The sequence below is a fragment of the Macadamia integrifolia genome, unplaced genomic scaffold (genome assembly GCF_013358625.1).
Source record: "Macadamia integrifolia cultivar HAES 741 unplaced genomic scaffold, SCU_Mint_v3 scaffold155, whole genome shotgun sequence".
Lineage (NCBI taxonomy): Eukaryota > Viridiplantae > Streptophyta > Magnoliopsida > Proteales > Proteaceae > Macadamia > Macadamia integrifolia.
Window position 1 is genome coordinate 74,747 of NW_024868256.1, and position 16,435 is coordinate 91,181.

The following is a 16,435-nucleotide window of genomic DNA, read 5'->3' on the forward strand; positions in this document are numbered from 1 at the left end:
GAAAAAGGAAAAAAAATAAAAAATAAAGTACATCTGTGAAACAAATTTTCGATTTTTGATTTTTGATTTTTTTTTTTTTTTGCGAACAGAACATGGGTTCAAAGACTCAAAGGTAACCAAATAGTTTTTCCACTCAAAATCAATGGTTAGAATCAAGGTAACCAAATGGTTTTTCACTCAGAATCAAGTGATAAAATGAGGGTAACCAAACAATTTTTCACTCATAATCAAGTGACAGAATCAGGGTAACCAGACAATTTTTTCACCATAAGAAAATTAGGCAAAATAGTCGCGGTACGTGCAGAAAAATAGGAATGCGGAACGTCCGGAGTCGGTGAATATTCACGTAAGTGATATGATTGACACCTGTTAAATATGTTAATCCTGCTAACAGAGTTGTAACTGTTTACAACTCTGTTTAATATTATTAATATTAAATAATAATAAATCCCAATATAAGCGGACTTCTCCTTTGATTCCGCTTAGAAATCTCAATCATCTCTCTCTCCTTGCTTCTTCTTCAAGGTTATTCCTTCTTTCTTCCTCTTTTTTCAGTGCTCTCTAGTCTAGTTGAAGTTTTGTTTGCCAATCTTACTGAAGATTTGCATCTATGGTAAATTCTCATAGGTTAATAATATCTACCCAAGAAGTAATAATAAAATCCTAGATATTCAATAGCTTTGTTTACTTTATCAATTTAAATTTGTCCTCTGCCATGCATGCAAGCTTTACTGTCCAAATCCCTTCCTTGATGATTAATATGTAAACATGGTATTTGGCTATGTGTGGCTAAGTCTCTCATATGCTCAGTGCCTAAAAATAGTTATGTTGATTTTTTTCTTACCTCATCCTATTTTGAGAGAAAGAGAGAGATATGATAATGATGGCGGTTGTAGAAAGAAGGAACGGCATTGAAGAAGAAGCAAGAAGAGAGAGAGAGAATTGAGATTTCCCAGGAGAATCGAAGGAGGAGTCCACTTATATTGGATTTATTTATTTAAAAAAAAATATTAGACAAGTTAAGTAACCACGTCCGTCGTCTCTCCACCCTAAAAACTAGGAATCAATTACAATATAAAAAACTAATAGATGGTTTAGATTAATCTAATATTAATTGGACGATTAATATTAAAAGAAAGTGAAAATAAGATTGCAATATGTACGTCCTGCTACCACTCGCCCAGAAAATTATTCCAAAAAAACTCATCCATATGAGTTAAATCTAGAATCCAGAATCCTTGGAATCTGATCAGATGGATAATTTCAACCAAACACCCCCTAAAAGGAAACCATAGAAGAGTCAAGGAAAATGTTCCACGCAGGGTCAAAATGGGGGTATGAGAGGAAAACAATCTTCGTGGAAAGCAGGAAATCTGTGACTTAGATGCCATCAAGATCAAGATCAAAGGTGCTTAATTCACTGACCAAATCGTTGAAGCACTTTGGAGAAGTGCCAACCTTGCCCTGGATCTGCCAAGGAGAGGGACATTGACAAACTCAAAGCAGGCCAAATCTTTAGTGCCATCATAAAGAGCTACTTATTTTCATTTACAATCATTTCATCAACTCATGTTCTTTATCAATTTATTGTCAGGTTGGTCCCCTTTTTTATATATATTAAAAGGAAAAAAATAGTAATAACGTTTTCTTTTTCGGTTCAATTCGGTCGAGTTAGATTGCTTTATCAGTTGGTCCAATCTGTTTTGATTTTTACCAATTTCCAAAAATCAATACCAAGCCAATAAGGGTTTCAGTTTGGTTAGTCTTTGCCTCCATTTGGTCAACCATGTCTTTTCTATTTTGGGGGGTAAAAAGAACCATGTTTTTAGTATTGGTCATAAATTCATTTACATCTTCATTTTTCTCCTTAATCAATGATTTTGGATGGAATTACTAATAATGCATATATTTCCCACTATGTAGCAGGTCTTTTTAAGTGTGGAAAAACTTGATCCTGAAAGCAAAGTCAAATCTATGGAAATGTTTGAAGAAGTGTTATTTGAAATAAAGAAGATACACCGATCATAGGGCTGAAGTTGGCTATTAATTTGTTGGGATTGGATATATCTTATATCTTTGATGGTTCACATAATTATCATTAGGTTTCTATTTGTAATTAGACCACGTATAGGGTCCGTTATATATACAAAGGTAAAATTGTAAATGTATGGAGATTAGGGTTTCGGTTCCTATATATTCTCTCTCAATGGGAAACCTTAGACACAAAGCAAAAAGAGACCATTTTGTGGTATAGAGAGTTTTAAAGGTATAATGAAAATCTCTGGTACTCTTACTTGCGCATTTATTCCCAACAAATGATATCAAAATTAAATTTAATGGATCATTATAAGAGGTGGGTAGTGATTCATCACAGGAACAGTACAGAATAAAGCGGAAGAAAATACAATCCTCAAGACTATCGTAATTGGACGGTTTTTTATTCCATTGTACGTCAATGAACAAGTTGGGTTTTATGTTTTCCCGATGATTTTAATTCTACAAGGCAGAAAAGGTCTCGGTACCGTAAGAGGGAGGAAGAAGAAATGAAGGCAAAGCGGGCGGTGTTGTCTTTCCTATTGACAATGTATACCAAAAAAAAAAAAGATGTTAACAAAAGGTTGGTGCCGTACAAGTTGGCTTTGTATTGGAATTCTGATTTTGTAGAGAGGGTATGACAAGGAAGTTAAGGTGTTTCTAAGATTTTTTTGATATATTTTAGTGGAATTGTTAGATACGGCAGATTCTGCTTCATTGGTGTAAATTGTAGAGGTTCATGCATAATCAATAGTAATCTGGTTTGTTGAGATTGATAGCAGGAGGGCACAGGTAAAGTAAATTAGATCGTGGTGAATGATTCTTTCTTTCTTTCTCCCATGTTTTTCATTGTTCAACAATCAACCACAGCTCTCCATAGTTCTTCACTACTTCATATCTGTTTTCCAATTCTGGATGCACGTAGATTTTTTTTTTTTTTGGGGTGCGAGGGATGCACGTAGTGATGTAACTGATATTTATCCAAAAAATAAAAAGATGTGATGTAACTGATCAGGTCAAGGAAGCTACTTTTGTCTTTACCAAAAAAAAAAAAAATCCTTTCTCTTTTCGCCACATGACCCGTAATAATCTTAATTGAACACGTAACTCAATTTGAACTTCAAATATAAGTACGAGCGAGAACGGATCATTTGCTCCTACAAGCAGATGATTCAAACTGGTCTTACGGTTTAAAGATGCCATGTGTCCAACATCCTTACAGAGGTAAGGATCTGTTAATTTAATTATTCAAAATTATATATATATATATATATTCTATTTTTAAGAAATTCCAAATTATTCAGATTTTATTAACCTATTTTATCTCCTTTATTTGGGGGCAGTTTCAAATCGTGGATATGTGTCCCAATTATCTCAATTTTTTTTTTTTTTTTATCTTCCACAGATCTCCTTTTTTATCTTCCACGTCTCTTTATATTATAGTAATCCGACTCATAAACCTTCCACCGAAAAATAAATAAATAAATCCTACTCACTAACCCATCTCCCCTCATTTATCCCACTTTAATTGGAATTGGAATTGAACGTTAGAAAAACAATCTCTTAAGATAAACCATTACCGATTAATTTATTTATTCAAAATTTTATATCTTTTTTTGTTTTCCCTATTTTTGAGGAATTCCAAATTATTCAGATTTTATTAGCCTTTTTTATCTCCTTTATTTAGTAATAGGAATTCCAAATTACTCTCTCTCTCTCTCTCTCTCTCTCTCTCTCTCTCTCTCTCTCTCTCTCACATTAGTATTATCAACCATCACTTTATTGATCATGTGTGAGTACATATATGGCTGATGGTTGAAAACCATTACAAGCTTGAGTATAGTAATGGATAATTACTATAAAGGAGATATGTGGAAGATTAAAAAAAAATGAGATAATTAGGATACATATCCACGATTTGAAACTCCCCCTAAATAAAGGAGATAAAATAGGTTAATAAAATCTGAACAACTTGGAATTCCTTAAAAATAGGAAAAACAAAAAAAGATGTAAAATTTTGAATAAATAAATTAACAGAACGTTACTTCCGTAAGGAGGTTGGACACATGGCATCTTTAAACGTAAGACCAGTTTAAATCATCTGCTTGTACAAGCAAATGATCCGCTCTCAGAACGAGCTACGATCTGTTTCTCTTCCATCACTTAAAATCCTTATGCTTCCTTCTATTAAGTTCAAAGAGTATTGCTTCCAATAATGGAGATGGTAGCATTCTACTACTTTCTAGCTTTCTTACTAGCCTTCTTTCTCCTTTCCAAACAATTCTTCCCAAAGAGAAAAAACCTTCCACCAAGTGGCCCTCTCTCCTTTCCCATCATAGGCCATCTCTATCTATTCAAGAAGCCACTCCACCAAAACTTAGCCCGCATCTCATCCCAATACGGTCCCATCTTACTACTTAAATTTGGTTCACGCCGTGTTCTCCTTGTCTCTTCCCCTTCAGCAGCTGAGGAATGTTTCACAACCAATGACATCGTCTTTGCCAACCGCCCTCGCTTCCTCTCTGGGAAATACTTGGGTTTCGATTACACCGTCCTCGCCTTAGCTCCCTACGGCCAGCATTGGCGCAATCTCAGGCGCCTCACCACTCTTGAGATCTTCTCCTCTACTCGTCTCCAAATGTTTTCCAAAACACGTACCAATGAAGTACACTCTTTATTGCAGCGACTCCTCGCCATCGCCGGAAACTCTTCTGAGACCCAAGATATGAAGTCCATGTTCTTTGAGCTAACCCTCAACAACATGATGATGATGATTGCTGGAAAGAGGTACTATGGCGATAATGTTGGGGTATTGGATAAGGCTAAACATTTCCAAGAGCTTGTAGAGGAAATTTTTGGTGCTGGTGGGGTGTCCAACATTGAAGATTTTTTGCCATTGTTAAAGTGGGTTAACTTCAATGGTTTGGAGAAGAAGTTGGTGAGGTTGCAGAAAAAGCGAGACCAATTTATGAAGGAATTGATTGAAGAGCATCGGATGGCAAGAACTCAATCCAAGGATGAGAAGTCATTGCTTGATGTTCTATTGTCGCTCCAAGAAGATGATCCAAACTACTACACCGATGAAATCATCGTTGGCATTATACATGTAAGATCTTCTCTCTCTCTCTCTCTCTCTCTAATATCACCAATCTTGCTTTGCTTTTTTTATTTTTTATCTTCCTTTACAAAGCTTTCCTTCACCCTTTCATGAGGAAGGAGTCCAGATTCCGGATCGACCTTATCAAGGGGTTCTCTTACGCTACCTTAGTTACCTCCGTCGATGCGTGAAGTCCACCACAGCCCTTGTCTCTTTAACTTCTTTTTTTCTTATACATTAATTCTCTCTATTCTGAATTTCGTTAATATTTTTATTTTAAAACCCACTTATCCAATCATAAAGAAAACCATGAATCCACGTTTTTATTTTTTATTTAATATCTAATATCCTTTGTCTACGATGATGTATCACGTGGTTGAAGAAAAACTTAGTCATCAAACAAAGGAGATCCATCCACCTAGAGACTTATTAAGAGGGTATTTTAGACTTATACTAAAATCTATTAGATTTGTGAACACTACGATGGTGGACAGTTGTCCTCTATGGATAGAGTAGAGGAAACTTTACATTAATACAAATCAATATTGGTCATAATATAGTCTCGAGATTGATGATACATTTATCGGTATCAAATTGAATCATATCAATATTGGTGTTGTATCAAATCGGCATCAAATAATGGAGAGAAAGAGAGAGTGTGTGTGTGTGGGCTATCATTATTGAATTGGTATAGATACAATATTGATCTCAAATCTTTTGAATCAATATTGTCCGAATCAATTACATAAAATAAAAAATAATAATTTAAATTTAAAAAATATATTTTTCTTTATATAAAATAGAGAGAGGATGCAACATTTAAGTTTTACCCCCCACCCCAAAAAAAAAGATGTAACACTTGAGTCGAAGAGAGAAGAAGTAGCATTTAAATCGGAAGAGAGAGAGAAGGATACAAATATTAGTTTGCTTTGGAATCCACACATCAACGAAGGAAAGATTGTACGAGGACTTGATATCAAAGAATATTACAAGCATGAAAAGGAGGGAGAGAAAACACAGAAAAGTAAAATAAAATATGATGGAAGTAGAGAAGAAATAAGCCTAACGTCTGGCTTGGATAAGAAAGCTACCTTTGATTTGGTCTAAAGACTGACTTCCCATTAGATAATTTGATAATTAAAGATATATAATTATAATAATAATAATAATAATAATAATAATTGACTGTACATTTCCTCATCTCCCTCACAACTACAACCATTATCCCATGATGACTCATCAATTCACAATCCTCCACAACTTCTCTAATTGTTTGCTTCCTTTTTTGGTATTTTGGAAAGTTCGATATCCCACTCATACAATCAATAATATAATAACTAACCTCATAATCCATCCATGCATGTAACAAAGAATCCCCTCACCACTAACCTATGTCATCATAACTCTCACCTCCTATTGTACCAGACAAGACCCTCTCAGTTCTACAAAAATAAATAAGATTATCTCCAGCCCTAGGCACCCAACATGCATTGAACGGTTGGGAGTCTCTTAGGATGTGTGACTGGGTGCATCCAGCCATTGAATGGGAACTGAGTGCACAACGCATCGCAGCTGGAGAGGATTCGGGTCCCTATTGTACAGGATAAAAGATGCCCTTGCCTAGTCGACAAGTGGCTCCACCCATGTATTGTGATATGGTAGATAGTGAAGCAAGCCTAATATGATGGTTTATGAATCCTCTCCTCACTTTGCAGGTTTTGCTAATAGCTGGGACCGATACCACAGCAGGGACTATGGAATGGGCGATGTCACTATTGTTGAACCATCCAGAAGTCCTCAAGGAGGCACAAGCTGAGATCGACGCCATTGTGGGACAAGATCGTTTGCTCAATGAATCAGATATTTCTCATCTCCCATATCTTCATTGCATTATAAATGAGACACTTCGACTGTACCCTGCCGGCCCATTGCTAGTACCCCATGAATCATCAGAAGAGTGCATTGTGGGAGGTTATTCCATCCCACGTGGAACGATGCTATTGGTGAACTTGTGGGCCATCCAAAAGGACCCCAATTTATGGGAGGAACCCACAAAGTTCATACCAGAGAGGATGGAGAGCATTGAAGGAGTAAGGGATGGGTACAAGTTGATGCCATTTGGATCAGGGAGGCGGAGTTGCCCTGGGGAGGGTCTGGCCTTACGTGTGGTTGGCTTGACCTTGGGCTCATTGATTCAGTGCTTTGAGTGGGAAAGGGTTGATGAAGAGCTGATCGACATGACGGAAGGCACCGGGCTCACCATGCCCAAAGCTAAGCCCTTGGAGGCTAAGTGCAAGCCACGTCCGGCCATGTTGAGTTTTCTTTCTCAGCTTTGATTTCACTGTTTACTGACACCAAATTGTCCCTTTCGTGTCATCCATTCTATGTTTACTGTCATGAACCAATAACCCATCATAGGTATTCAATTTTTTTAACCAAGTATATCATAAAATGAATTTGTGTTTTTATACACACAAGGCAAAACCTAGAGAAATAAATAAACAGAGTTTCACTTTCCTTCAAGTTTCAACATTATGCTGAGATAGCAAATTAATGGATAATTCCAAACTGACATTGAACTCTTATTATGTTTCCAAAATTCGTGTATGGATATAGGGCAATTTCCAGCTAGCACCGGTCAGCCAGATCCGAAAAACCCGAAATTGGCTCAGCCTATTTATTAAACATGTCGGACTCAAGGCTGAACTGACAATCAAGCCATCTTAGAGCTTATTTAGAGCGATTTACTCATCCCAACATGTTTATAGCCTATTTATAGTCTGTTTAAGGCCCATTTAGCCCAATAATTGGTAGCCGATTAATGAGCGATACTCGACCAACTGTTTTATGATTGGGACCATGCCTAATCTATGAGGACTGATTACTTAAATGGGCTAGTCACAATGCAAGGCTCTAAATTGAGGAAGAATTAGAAGATTGATTAGGCCTGACTGAAACTAACCCAACCTAACTTATTGAAATACCTAATTGGTTGATTGTAATTAGGTCTTGTGATCAAAATTTCTTTCTTTCCCGCTCCCTTAAAGAAAACCTTAGAACTCCCTTTGATTGTGAAGGAAATTAAAGGGAAGGGAAGTAAAATTTTTTAAACCTAAAAAGAAACTTTTGTAAATAAGAGGATTGAGGAAGTAAAATAAAAAATTTCATATTTAGTTATAAAAATTCACTTTACTTTACATCTAAATCCCTTGGATTGGGGAAGTAAAATAAAAATTATATCTAAAAAGCATCATTACTAAAAATATGGTAACAATTTTCAATAATTTATACAATTATGTTGGATGATGAAATTCATTTTACTTTACATCTAAATCACTTGGATTTGAAAAAGAAAATAAGAATTACATCTTAAAATGCAAGAAATATAAGTTATTTATATAATCATGTTAGGTAATGATTATAAAAATTTATTCTTTAGTTTTAAAATTTTCAATTCCTTTCTCTTTAATTTCCCTTGCAATCAAATCAAGCTTAAGAAAAATTTCACTTAAAATAGTATTACAATAGATGGCATATCAAGTCATTTCGGCAAGAATTGTAAAGGTAGAAGGTGGAGCATTGGACATAATCCTCCTTTTGAAATGCAAATAAAGGTGGAATGATTGGCTACAATAAGGCATTGTAAAAAAGCTTCAGTACAAAATTAGGATTGCATTTTTTAAAGTAATTCCAATAGCACTACTAGCATTGCTCCTTTCATCCTACTCTTGTTACATTTGATACCATTTATAGTGTTGCAGTTAATTTTATCTTTTCTTTGGGATGAGTTTCCTAGGTATCACACACTGTTGTAAATAACTTACTGTATAGGAAAAAATCAGCATTGGTCCTAGTGATGGTGTAGTTCAAAACTGCAAATGAAGATGATATTCATGATTTTGTTGAAGATGAAGTTACTTTAGTTATTAGAGCTGAAGATATCGGATCTGAAGTTGTTTGATATGAAGATGTCAGAGCTGACTCTATATCTTTTCACGAGCCTCTTGATTAGTATGCAAATAGCTTGTGTTGTGGATCTACCATATATAAAATCAAATTGTTTCTCTAAGATCTTAGTTTCTCTTCTTAGTGAGGATTCAATAGTCTTTCTCTCACAATTTCATAATATGACTCATTAGTTTTATGGATCTATATTTATTGTAACTCTAAATATCACTTTTATTTTTTAGACAGGTACTACAAAGTTTCTCCTCCATTCACCTAGCATTTTCCTTGTTATTATAATCTTGTTAGACATATTGGTTAACCAATAAACCCTATAAAGTCTTAAGTTCCTTCACACTTCTATCGAGACCTCATCTAAATCTGATGTCTTGTCTATTTTCATCTTCTATACGGCTTCTTTAATTTCAACCACTCCAAGCTTTTGCATATATCTTTGACGTGTGGTGTCTTAATAGATAATGTAATCATCTGAATTATTCCTACTCGAACTATCTTCATCTTCGATTGTAGATTGTAAAACCTTGTCCCTTTCTTGGAAGGGGGATACCTTGTTTTGCTCTTCTTTTTTCTCCCCGTTCTCTTCAAATATCCAGATTTTGTTTAATGGCCCTTGTGCCTCATTTGTAGTACTGTAGTCATTACATATTTGGATGGTTTTATGCCTGATTACACATAGCTCCTTACATGGAAGTGTTAGAAAAATAGAAATAGGGTAGAAAGTTATTTTTTTTTTGCATATTTATTTACCATGTGGCAATATATTATTGTGATTTAAATATTGTGGATATACGTTCATGTCAGTTACCCAATCATAGATTACTTTTCTGATCAACTTGAATTCTTAATATATCAATTTGATTTTGAACGTGATTACTTTGCCCAATGTATACATTTCCTGTTATGTGGCAGGTCCGACGTGCCAAGCTCCCTCCCTCATATATCAAGTTTCAACCACAAATAGAGTTGAGTAAGTGGCACAATAAAAGTTTTTTAAAAAATTTCGATTATACAAATGCATGCCAATACATGATGATAGGCAAGTGTAGGCATGCAAAGATATAAACAAGGGATTCAAATCCACTCGAACGACTCTCCCTTCAATGTCCCTACAACTAGATACATGCATACATCACAATTCTTAGGGATCTGACTTTTCTCCTTAGCACCTGTCGTTCAGGTTGGCCCATAACTACCTAGGAGAGCATCACATGATGAGGTGATGATCTAATAGTTTGAAAAATGTGCAGAAAACGAGTCGCTAACAGAGGCTCAGAGAACAAGACATCAAGAACCGTTGGATCATCACCTCGTCACGTGGCGCTCGCCTAGGTACATATAGGCATGACTTGGGCAATGAACGCTAAAGAGAGGAGCCGATAGAATATACAATCCTAGACGTGTGCCATGTGTGAGTGTCTAATTCGAAAAAAAGTCGTTGGAAGGAGATTCAAGAGAGAATCGTTGAGAGGATCCCTTTTTTTTTTTTTGCTAACGATGGATATCCAAGTCTTCGACCTAACTATTCTCGTGGATTCATTCTGACCCTACAACCGTATGAACCAGGTCATACAAGAATTAAATAAAAATTATTCAACTTTTACTAAAAATAATAGAGAACATTAAACACCCTATGGGAATGACCCTAAACTTAAAAAAAAAATATTGCTACACGTTGTGTGCAGCCACTCAGCCAGCACGAGCCAGAATCTCGAGTGGCTTGGTTTGCTTGCAAGGTGTGTAGTACTGTAGTCTCGACAACATTTAAGAACCCGTGATTCAAAACCCAATAAAGGCGGCAACGATGAGGAGGGTGATAGAGCAGCCTTGCTCTATCGCATCGATAAGCCCTCCTTGTTGCCATCCTCTGCCCAAACATAAGCAACAACTCTGCCTCCAAATAAGAAGTCAAACTGCTTTTACTAAAGCCAAAATCAGCTCCGGAGTCAGAACCTGTCTCACAACAAGGACTATCAGGAGTTATAGCCTCTGGCCAGTGGAGAAAGAGAAGAAGAAGAAAGAGAAGATCAAGGAGAATGACAATAGCGAAACCCTACTATTAGAGGAGAAGCATTCCGTCGTTGGTGACACGGGCATTGACAATAAGTACAAAAAGAGCCATAATCGAGAAGAACGACAAAGCAAGAATAAGACGAGCTTCAGCGGCATTTCATCGAACATGTGGTGGCGAAACTTGAAGGCAGTATTGGGGCAGAGTTTCAATCTCGAGGGTATCAGTTCTTCGGTGGCGGTGGTTACTAGAGACCGTCATTTGGCCGTCCCGCATATCACCGTGCCGGACATTAGCTGGATCGATTGGGCGGGACTAGAGCGGAGGGGTTTCAGGGGCGTTATTTTCGATAAAGATAATACCCTCACTGCGCCTTATTCTCTTGCTCTATGGCCTCCTTTAAACACTTCATTGGAACGATGCAGATCTGTTTTTGATGAGAATGTCGCCATTTTCAGTAACTCTGCTGGTAATGCTAATGCCTCGTCTCAATTTCACTTCATTGTTTTATCATCGGAGTGGATTTTTCATGTTTCTGTTCATTTATTAGGGCTCTACCAGTATGATGTTGATGGTTCGAAAGCCGCAGCAATTGAGAAGTCTCTCGGAATTCGCGTCGTAAGACATGGTAAGTCTTCTTTCCTCTCTGTTTTCCTGTGGGACTGTCTGTATTTGTTTCCTTCTTTCCAGATTTTGCTACGTAATGGCATAAACCCATCAGGTAGAGTTTCTTATACTGTTTATTCATCAATGAATTTCTTGAAGATATATAGGATATTAAGATTGAGTGAATTGCTTATCACATTCATAACCTAGGGTCATGAGTTTGGTTCCCAGCATACCTTACCTCACCGCAAAGAGTATGCTTTGTGTTACTTTAACTCTTTGCGTTACTTTATGAGAACGTAGTTCAACATTCTCAGACAAGAAACTATACTGATTTTTTATGAATGTGTATGTTAATAAAATGTCACTACTAAATTTTGTTGATTTCAGCATTCGATAACCAGTATTCAAATTTTTGTAGTTGTGAAAAGAAAAAAATGGAGTCAATTACTAAGAAAAGAAAAGTAAATAGAGTCCAGAGGTAGCTTGGGCAGAGAGATTGACGCTTTGGACTTGGGTAAATTACTATGTTTGGTGTTTCAATACAAGCTACTGGCATAATTGATCAAATCATCATGGTTCCAAAGCCAATACTTCTATTCTGTTGGTGAACTTGCTAACTTCTGGATCAAGGTGGTGGGGCCTCCTTTCATACCCCTTAATATGATCAACAACAGTAGTAAGGGGAAAATGGAAAGCATGAGAAGGCAAACAGAAGCCTTCCCTATGGCCGGCGGAATTGGAGAATCCTTCTCATTTAATGATGATTATGAGTAGAACAAAGAAAAAAAGTTCAAAAACTGTGTTAACTCAGTTCTTTTGTTGATTTAATCATGATTTAGTTTCATGGCCACAATAGTTTCATGACTATTGATTAAGTGGTAAGAAAAGATATGCATATGGTAGGACTCGATTGTAGTATGACCACGGATAGAGTTTTGTGGAAGGCAAGAACCCTTGTAGCCGACCCCTTGTAGGGAATGTGCTTGTGATGCTCCTTGTACTACTGCTTTAACTTCTTCGTTTACCTGCTTCCTACCTCATGTTGCTTTTTTATATTCTTATTCTTATTTCGGATCCATGTAGCCGACCCCATTTTGTTGGGATAAGGTTATGATTGTTATAAGCATGATTTAGTTTCATGACCACATTTTTTGTTGCATAAACTAGGTCAAATCATTATGCCTCCTTTGTTTTAGCCATTAAGTACATGGATTGACCGTAGTTTCTTCATTTTGAGTTTTCCATAATTAATTCTTTACACAAACTATAGGGACCAAGAAGCCAGCTGGAACAGCTGAAGAGATTGAAAAAGACTTTGGCTATGATACCTCACTTCTTGTCATGGTAAACTCTTCAACTTGAAAGAATGGTTTTTTTTTTCTTTTTTGGTTACTTTACTCCTCATGCTGTTTATTGCATGCCAGGTAGGTGATCGCCACTTCACAGATATTGTTTATGGAAATCGAAATGGATTCTTGACTATTCTAACAGAACCAATTAGTCCATCTGCGGAGCCATTCATCGTTAAGCAGGTTGGTAGTAAAACTCAATCCCCTTCTTTTGTATAATTGACATAATACTAAGATGTATTGAAAACCTCATAGATTTGGTGGTCTTTGACTGGTGAGACTTTAATATTTTGAATCTATAGGGTGCTGCTGACTATTATGTTTGACATTCTTTTAGCCATGCTATTATGGTCTTTCTTATGTTGGACGCAAAAACTTAGGTTTTTGGAAATCTAAATATTAATGGTTGGAACTAAAACTAAGATGAATTTGTTACGTGTCATCAGGTCAGTCTATTTTGACTACCAAACTGCCTCTCATCTATATGCTCTTCTCTCTTGCTGGTTTGAGCTCCTGTTGTGGCTTCAATACATTCTAGCTTCAATTTTTTTTTCTTTCTTATGCGTTCTAAATGTTCTAGTGGTCTGTCTTTCTGTACTTTGCCATACAACAAAAGATTTAGTTCGAAGTCTGTCATCTGGGGCTTACATCCATGATAAGACTTCACAATTTTGGTTTTACAGATGGTGTTGAAAAGTCAGTTTTCAATTTTGGTGCCACAGAAAGTGCTGAAATAACAATGTTGTTATAGATACTTCCCAGCTATCTTAGAAGCAATTTCTAGGATAATTTCGCAGTTGTATTTCAAAAGGCTCCTGTGGATACCATAGTAAGTCATATGGGCTTTGGCTTCGTTATGAAGTGATTTTTGCCTTTGGGTCTAGTCACTTTTTCAACAACAAAAAACTCAGCCTTATCCCTACTTAATGGGGTCGGCTACATGGATCCATGCAAAACAAAATAGAGAAAAAAAATGGTCCAAACAGAGGACAAGACAAAAAGATGAGTAAGAGGAAAGAGACACAGCCCAACAAGTCAGGAGAATCTCAGCTAAATGGGGTCGGCAACATGTATCCTAGCCCTCCAATAGGCTCTATCCAAGGTCATGCTTAGGACAAGGCCGAGACTATGCATGTCATTCCTCATCACTTCGCCTCTGGTTATTTAGGCCTGCCCCTAACTCTTTAACTCCTTCAAACTGAATCAAATCACTCTTCCTTATTGGGGCATCCTCAGACCTCCTTTGAACTTGGTCATACCATCTCAAACGACTTCCATGGAGCTTGTCGTTGATCGGGGCAATTCCCAAGTCAGCCCTAATATGCTTATTCCTTTACTTTATTTTTCCTAGTTTTGTTGTACATCCATCTTAACTTCCTCTCATCTTAGCTACACATAAATTTTCCATGTGGCACTTCTTAACTGCCCAACATTCCACCCCATACGTCATAGCTGGTCTTGTCAATTTCTAATTATCTGATTTGTATCCTGCTAAGATATTAATGTATATTTAATGCTGAAAATGTGATATTCTTTCATTGGGCTAAAAAATATTTTACTATGATTTTATGTTTTAATTTCTTCTAGAAGCTTCGAGCATTCAAAAATTACAAGTGCCATCTGTTTCTTACTTTCTTATATATAAATAATGTAAAACACTTGGCTGTCATGATGAACCTTAATTGAGACTGGAAGTTTCTGTAGCAGTACTTGAAAGTAGTTTTTCCTTGTCTTTGTAAAATTTGTCTCAATTAGTTGCTCATGGGAGTGATAGATCCCAGAGTTGTTGCATTATATTTAATGTCAACTTGCTTTTGATGGTTAATAAAATTCTTGAAAGAGAACATTTGAGATATGTTAGTGCCACTATTTTCGAACATTTTTCTAAATGTGTGGCTGGCATGAAGATTCTTGCCAGAAAGTCAAGCTTCTTGCCCCACCAAACTATGAACATTATCGCATATATGCGAATTTTAGGATGAAAAATTGTCCCTACACATTAAATCTTTTGGTCCTCTAATTTAAAAATCTCTTCTAGTCCAACAATTTGTGCTATCAAATGCAAGGGAAGAAAAAGTTTCTTTTCTTTTCTTTTATCAATTAACTTTCATTGCATGTACATTCAAACACAACCTAACCATATGAGATGTTTTTCAGGTTCGGAAAATGGAAAAGTGTCTTGTGAACTCCTGGTGTAGGAGAGGGTTGAAGCCAACCGGTCACAATCTCCTGCAAGAAGCCATACAATGTGTAAAAGACCCATCAACTATGTAACAAAATATTCTTTGTGTTAATGCAAAAATCAATTGATGTCTTGGGAGCCTGGTAGCTTATTATATCACACACACACATCTTACACGGTCCCTGCTCAAAAGGCAATACGAGGATAGACTAATGAGACTAAATTCTTCGTATTTACAGACATAGCTCTATATGTATTTTCACTACTTTTATGCTGAGATCTCTCCCTCAAAATAACAAAGAAAGTTTTCAACTAATCATGGGTATGAGCAGGTTTAGACTTGATCATTGGAAAGAAATGTAAATCTGACACAAATGACATGCAAAATAAAACTAGCAATTCTTTTTTCTGAGTGGAGAATCAAACAAGAAAGCTATACACGGGGGGAAAGGCTGGGAACGCTGCTGAGGTGCCCAAGCTGTGTCATTCCCTCTCCCTCCCCTTGGACCTCATGCCCCTTGCACCCCAGTCCCCCATTGGCTGAGCTAGCAGCTCCATGAAAGCTAGCAATGAGCCCAACCCTCGAAAGAAAGTTGCAACTGTTTTTTGGGTAGAATAGTCACTTCTCGCTCCAGTTTGGTGATAAGAAGATGCACCCTTTTGTATTAGGTCGTGGAATGCTTCTTGTGCACTTCCAGAATGCATGTAGTTCAGCCATAAGTTATAAAACATGGTATCAGGTATGGCTGATACGGATAATGTTACTCTGGTATATACCAGTATTGATCAACTGTATTAAGCCAATTCGAGAATGCAAAGCCTTGTTTTTTTTTATCAAATACTCCACTTTTTGGTTGTTACAACTGATCTGTATCAGTCTCCGACACCTTAGAACCCTGATTTCAGTATGAGGTACTCGTAAAAATAAATTTGCACAGGAAAGCATATAGGAGGGTGGGTAAAACTAACTCTGCCTCATTTACCAATGCCCTTGGCTGCTTCAATGGTCAAAATCTCATCCAGGGTCAAGTATTGGTACCACAAAGACCTAAAAAAAACAAGAAGGGAGTTTTGGTAGCATGAGGAATTCTAATCCAACCCTGGTAAACAAAATTAACACCAACACAAAGACAGGGTACTTGAAATACATAATATTATTTCAATAAAAAAGTAACAGAATAATTAAAAAA

At 36.5% G+C, this 16,435-nt stretch overlaps 2 protein-coding genes across 2 annotated transcripts; both read left to right on the forward strand.

Moving 5' to 3' along the window:
* The first annotated feature begins 4,162 nt into the window (after positions 1–4,162).
* Positions 4,163–7,557, forward strand: LOC122064169 (cytochrome P450 81Q32-like). The gene is made up of 2 exons (XM_042627877.1): positions 4,163–5,140; positions 6,847–7,557. Exons 1-2 carry the CDS (start codon positions 4,250–4,252, stop codon positions 7,465–7,467), a joined length of 1,512 nt encoding a protein of 503 aa, XP_042483811.1. The 5' UTR covers positions 4,163–4,249; the 3' UTR covers positions 7,468–7,557.
* A 3,315-nt stretch (positions 7,558–10,872) lies between these two features.
* LOC122064193 (phosphatidylglycerophosphate phosphatase 1, chloroplastic/mitochondrial) lies at positions 10,873–15,378 on the forward strand. The gene is made up of 5 exons (XM_042627911.1): positions 10,873–11,574; positions 11,656–11,733; positions 12,985–13,058; positions 13,139–13,246; positions 15,221–15,378. Exons 1-5 carry the CDS (start codon positions 10,899–10,901, stop codon positions 15,335–15,337), a joined length of 1,053 nt encoding a protein of 350 aa, XP_042483845.1. The 5' UTR covers positions 10,873–10,898; the 3' UTR covers positions 15,338–15,378.
* The last annotated feature ends 1,057 nt before the right edge of the window (positions 15,379–16,435 follow it).